Genomic DNA, 5,648 nt, shown 5'->3' with positions numbered 1-5,648 from the left:
TGCTGGGAGGAACCGTGGTGGTGCTGGTGCTAGGAGGAACAGTGGTGGTGGTGTGGGGAGGAATCACTGTAGTGGTACTGGTGGTGCTGCTGGGGGACCCTGTGGTGGTGGGGGGGTGGGGAGGAATCACTGCAGTGGTACTGGTGGTGCTGCTGGGGGACCCTGTGGTGGTGGGGGGGTGGGGAGGAATCACTGCAGTGGTACTGGTGGTGCTGCTGGGGGACCCTGTGGTGGTGGGGGGGTGGGGAGGAATCACTGTAGTGGTACTGGTGGTGCTGCTGGGGGACACTGTGGTGGTGGTGGTGGTGCTGGGAGGCATTGTGCTGGTGGTGCTGCTGGGAGGCTGCGATGTTGTTGGTGTGGGACTGGTTGTTGACGTGAGTGTGGTGGACACGGTGCTCCTTGTTGTGGACGAAGGTGGAGCTGTCGTGGTGCTCGTGGTGGTAGCTGAAATACACTCTGGGATGTCAGGGGTGCAGCAGACCCTGATCTCATAGTTGAGGCAGACCGGCATCGGCATTATACCTCCTATGTTCTGATCGCTGTTGTTACAGATGAGCCCAACGTCAACGCTGCATTCCACCTTCTGCCCTAAATCTTCAATGGGAATGTTTGGGAATTTCTTTGCTCTGCAGGAAATATTCTCAGCCTTCGCGCAGAACCAGGAGGAGTCATTTTTTGCAATGTTCTCAAAGGTTTCGTAGTCACCGCTGTTTCTGTCAGAACTATCTGGGTAACTCACGTCAATCCAGTCCGTCCACTCGCAGGAACAGTCTGGGGGACAACAACAAGAGGAACAGTGAGAAATGGCCAGAACAGAGACAACAAGCCAGGGCACCAGCACCCTTGTGGGTGGTGCTGTGGGCATCCCCTACACACAAGGGTGCCCCTTGACACTGCTTCCCCACTCAGCCAGCCCGGGCCACACCAGAGCTCACCCGAGCGGGCCCAGCTCCCATCCTTGGCCCTACAACGAGCACTAACGCCAAGTCAGGACACAGGCACTGCCGAGAGCCATGCCTGCCTGCCCCTCGCAGCTGGGATTCTTGTGGGCCAAAGCCCCGCACACAAGGGCAACATGTGACATGGGCAGGACTAAGCAGGGACTTCTGCCACACCCTCATCTTCTCCTGCCACTCACACCGCCTCACTCTCTCAGGGAGAAACCAGACTCTGGGAAGGTTTGTGACCACAAAGGGAGCAGGCACAGGACAGTCCTCACTTGTCTAACAGCCATCCTAAGGGCAAGCTCTGGGCATGTGCTGTCGCAGGGAACTCACTGCAATTACTCCCTGCCCTGATGCCCCACAGGAGGCACAAGCTGAGGTGCTCACAGGCCTTCCTTTCTCTCACAGCAAGGCAACACAGGAGACTACAGACCAGACAAGTACCTATAGGGGTGGTGCTGCTTGGAGGAATTGTCGTGGTACTGGTACTGGTGGTGCTGCTGGGAGGGATCGTTGTGGTGCTGGTGGTGCTGGTGGGAGGAATCGGAGTGGTGGTGCTGCTGGGAGGGATTGTGGTGGTGGTGGTGCTGGTGGGAGGCATCGTGGTGGTGGTGCTGGTGGTGCCGGTGGGAGGGATCGTGGTGGTGGTGCTGGTGGGAGGCATCGTGGTGGTGGTGCTGCTGGGAGGCATCGTGGTGGTGGTGCTGGGAGGCGTTGTTGTGGTTGTTGTGGTGGTGCTGGGAGGCCTTGATGGCGTTGGTGTGGGAGTGGTAGTGCTGCTGGGTGGAGGGGATGGTGTGCTTGTTGTGGACGAAGGTGGAGCTGTTAAAAAGAGCAGGGACAGAGAAAGCAGAGAAAGGTGCATGAGTGGGACACAGCATTAACAGAAGTCAGGTTTTAGGCCACAACCATAAACCTCTAGCATTCAGGCCACTCTTACCACAGTAAAGGCCTGTATCACCAGGCTTCCCTTTCTACCCTAGAAAGAAAGCAGTCTAGTTCCAAATCACCGCTCAGACATGGTCATGACTTTCCTTTCCCAGCAAGGAGACTGTAACATGTTTCTCACTACATCGAAAATACCTAACAAGAGGTAAGGCTCTGTGAGATTTACGGTCTCTGTCTTATTACTTAGAACACCTCTCATGGAGCAAGAACTGAGAGGGGAAGCTGTGATCCGTGAAGAAAATAATATGTTCCTGCAAACCATAGACCACAGCAAAACTCTTCCAGAAATCCTGGCAGGGGAGTTCTTCCTACATCCATAACCAGGCAAATGTTAACACTGACCGGGGTAAAGCATGAGAAGAAAGGGAAGGAATTCTGCACAGCACCGCCCAAACAATGCCCAAAATGCTGGTACTCTAAATCAAGGCCTACTCTAACCTCATAAACAGGTTGTTCTGGGAATCTTCTCCATAGCAGATGGACAGAGCTCCAAATCAGCATAAGTAAGACTCCTGCCAGCTCAGGATCTGCTGTGGAGGTGACATGCCTTTAGGAGCAGACAGCCCTTTGTTTCATAGAATCACAGAATCCTAGACTGGCCTAGGCTGGAAGGGACCTTAGAGATCATTTCATCCAACCTCCCTGTCATGGGCATGGACGCCCCTCAACTAGATCAGGCAACACATGGGGACCGAGTGGGGATCGAACCCATGACCTTGGTGTTATCAGCACCACGCTCTAACCGACTGAGCTAACCGGCCCCCAGTCTCTCCCGTGGTGAAGCAAGAACAGAGAGTAGTGGTCTGCTAAATACCTGAAGAGGTTGTTCCTGGGGCAGGGACCGATGGTGTGACGGTTGGGGTGGGTACGGGCGTGGTGGTGATTGTTGTTGGCTGCCTGGTTGTAGTGGTGGTGGGGACTGTAGTGCTGGTGGTGGTTGAAGTTGCAGTTGGCGTCGGACTCGGTGTAGTTGTAGCCTCACAAGGAATTTCTTGCCACTCACAACAGTTTACCCTAATTTCATAATTATAGCAGAGTTGCCACATAGTTATGTCTTGGTCCTCGTTTTTACAGATGAGGCCATATGAAACATTACACTCAACTTTCTGGCCAAGTTCCTCTAAGCTCACATCAGGCTTATCCTTAGCCCTGCATTGAATTTCTTCAGGAGCTTCACATATTTTGTCTCCATGTTCATTTCTTATTGCTTTGTAGGTTTCGTAGTCACCACCGTCTTCTTCAGGGTTACTAACATCAAACCACTCTGTCCAAGTACAGACTAATCCAAAGCACGGAGCTGCAAGAAAAGACAGAGTTTCAGCATCTGAGTTTACACAGAATGTTCTGAGCAGATTAATTTTGTATTCTGCTCCATTAAGGACTAGAGCAATACGTTGCAGCTTGTCAGTTTTCCAGGAGAAAAGAGTTCTAGAACTGGTTCTATATTATCAGGATTTTCAACAGGAGGCTTCATATCAAAGTAAAATCACCGAGCTGAAGCCTTTAAAGATCTTTCCCCTCTCCATACTTCTCACATGTTTGCATTTTTTAAAAATTATTTGATTTTAGTTTAAATACATTTTTCTATAGTGATTGTCTTAAATTAATCTTCCTTTCAATGTTCATTTGACATTTTTTAACAACTCAGTTTTCCATGTAAAACTTACTTGTAGTTGGTGGAGGGCTTGTAGTGGTAACTGAAATAGAAAAAAAAGAAGATTACTCCATCAGCTACAAGCTTCAGAAAAAAATATAATAGTAGCTTTAAATATCCTAATTATACTTTTTTTTTGCTGACACTACTGAGACAATTTTTTACTACCCCAGCAGGACTGAAATGCCAACGTATTTTTCAGAAATAAGAAACATTTATAGTTACAATTCCTTCCATGAGAAGTAAAGCAACCCAAAGTGTTAAAAGTCTTAGTGTGGTGTGATAAAACTATTCCTAAATATCACTCTGTGTCAACTATAAGTCCATACAATTGTATGTTCTATCTTTAAAGTATTTTCCTTCAAGAAAAAAAAAATTTATACGTGCATCTCTGTCGAAGACTTACTTGTGGTGAGAGTAGTGGTAGGAGAGGAGGTTGAAATGGTGGTAGGTGACGTAGAAGTCGGACAAGGAAAAATATCTTTAGGAACCACAGAACCATTTTCCGCACAAACGTATATTATACACATGCTGCCATTCTGTATTTGTGCCACAACGTCACCTTCTTGGTAACTTGTTCCATTGATGACACAAGGGCACCCTGCAAGAAAGAGCTTTGCTTAGGCAAGTTTTCTACTACCAGGTGAGAGACAAAAGCAAAATACTTTGGATGGGTAAGCATTGTAAATCACGCATGTTCTTTTCAGAGCTATACCAGTAGCTGGTAGTCTAACACATGACACTAACCCGTCTTTACATTTAGAGGAACATTAAGGCATATCTAATAAAGGCCTGTACAGAACATTTAGATGAACAGGCTTAAAACCCAGGTTTTAAAATTCTCTGAGAGAAATAACAGCTGCTACTTACTACCTGTCACTTTTCTACGATACAAAGTCAATCATAGAATTACAAAGTCAATCATAGAATGGCCTAAGCTGGAAGGGATACTGCGTGTTCTGGGAATGCAAACTCTTGTTCTATGCATTTTGGTCTTTTTATATGTAGAAAAAGACAAACGTTATTTACCTTTGCTTGGTTTACACTCTATGGATCCTGGAGGGACGCAGACACTAAAAGCAAAATTTTAAAAAATTAAATATTGCAGATGGTTTATGGCACCCATTACAGAGCCAAGTGCACAGAAACAGAAATTTGTCACTTAATCTTCATATACTGCATATTTTTGTGGATGTAACATTTTCCAATATTGCCTGTCATTATTTAATTCAAACTAAGTCATTGCTTTCTTTCAATAAAATAAATTAGGTGCTCAGCATAACATAAATTATCTCCTGAATTACTGCAAATGTTGTTGCATTTTTTATGTACCATGTTGTGCAGTTGTCTTCTGTGGGTACTTCTTGCCCAGGGGGTACGTAGGTTCCATTGATGTAACACCCACATTCCTCTGCAGTCACACATTCCTGTGTCTCTTCATTATAAACAGGCTTCTCCTCAGGGCACATGGGGTAGCAACCTGTGGATGACAAGTAGAACAGTATAAAGGATGAAGGAAAAGTATAAAAAGCTAACTCGATAGGATACTTTCTGAAGGTAAATGATTCTTTTTTCATAGTGAAAGAAATCAAAGATTTCCAATTTATATTAATCCTTGGACAATTAGTCTTTTCAGAAGACTTAAACCGAGCAATTTCCCTTGATAATACTTGAGTGATGAAGGTTAAAGAAGAGTTTATTCATGAAAACTAGGGAAGATTTTTCCCTCTACTTCAAGACCTCGGAGAACCCCCTAATTTATATTAATTTCAACGTATAGCTAGTAATTTTAAAACAAGGAAAAAATCTGGTTTTTTCTACAGGTATTGAAATGTGGTCAGTATATCAAGAACATTTTTATGAGGAGTGTGGAAGTGGATTCACTAACGCCCAGGCTTTTCACAACGTTCATTGGAACACTAGACCTTGTTTATGTGTCTTTAGCAGAGCAAGTATCTCCACCTGAAACCTTTTTCCACACCCTTGGCCAGTGACCCAAACCCTACCTGCAAGGGATTCATTGTCTGAAAATACACTTAAAAGATTATTGTGTCCTGCTTCTAAATAAGCCCTTATAAATTCCAGTTCTTAATTACCTG

At 45.9% G+C, this 5,648-nt stretch overlaps 1 protein-coding gene and 1 non-coding gene across 2 annotated transcripts in view; both read right to left on the bottom strand.

Annotated features, from left to right (window-relative positions):
- Positions 1-267: 267 nt before the first annotated feature.
- Positions 268-5,648, bottom strand: part of LOC104277143 (mucin-2-like) — a gene marked incomplete at its 3' end in the record, with an annotated part of 24,264 nt that continues 18,883 nt past the window's right edge. Inside the window, exons 26-32 of the mRNA XM_009873704.1 lie at positions 4,882-5,029; positions 4,579-4,622; positions 3,956-4,150; positions 3,563-3,592; positions 2,710-3,192; positions 1,392-1,769; positions 268-858 (exon numbers count right to left, since the gene is read on the bottom strand). Coding sequence (XP_009872006.1) covers positions 268-858; positions 1,392-1,769; positions 2,710-3,192; positions 3,563-3,592; positions 3,956-4,150; positions 4,579-4,622; positions 4,882-5,029 — 1,869 coding nt within the window. The remainder of the gene's footprint in view (positions 859-1,391; positions 1,770-2,709; positions 3,193-3,562; positions 3,593-3,955; positions 4,151-4,578; positions 4,623-4,881; positions 5,030-5,648) is intronic.
- TRNAI-GAU lies at positions 2,583-2,657 on the bottom strand. Its single transcript has one exon. It is a non-coding gene; the product is annotated as a tRNA-Ile (tRNA).

Source organism: Apaloderma vittatum, unplaced genomic scaffold (assembly GCF_000703405.1).
Source record: "Apaloderma vittatum isolate BGI_N311 unplaced genomic scaffold, ASM70340v1 scaffold8390, whole genome shotgun sequence".
Lineage (NCBI taxonomy): Eukaryota > Metazoa > Chordata > Aves > Trogoniformes > Trogonidae > Apaloderma > Apaloderma vittatum.
Note: the sequence above shows the minus strand (reverse complement) of the source record. Positions and strands in the feature narration are given on the sequence as shown.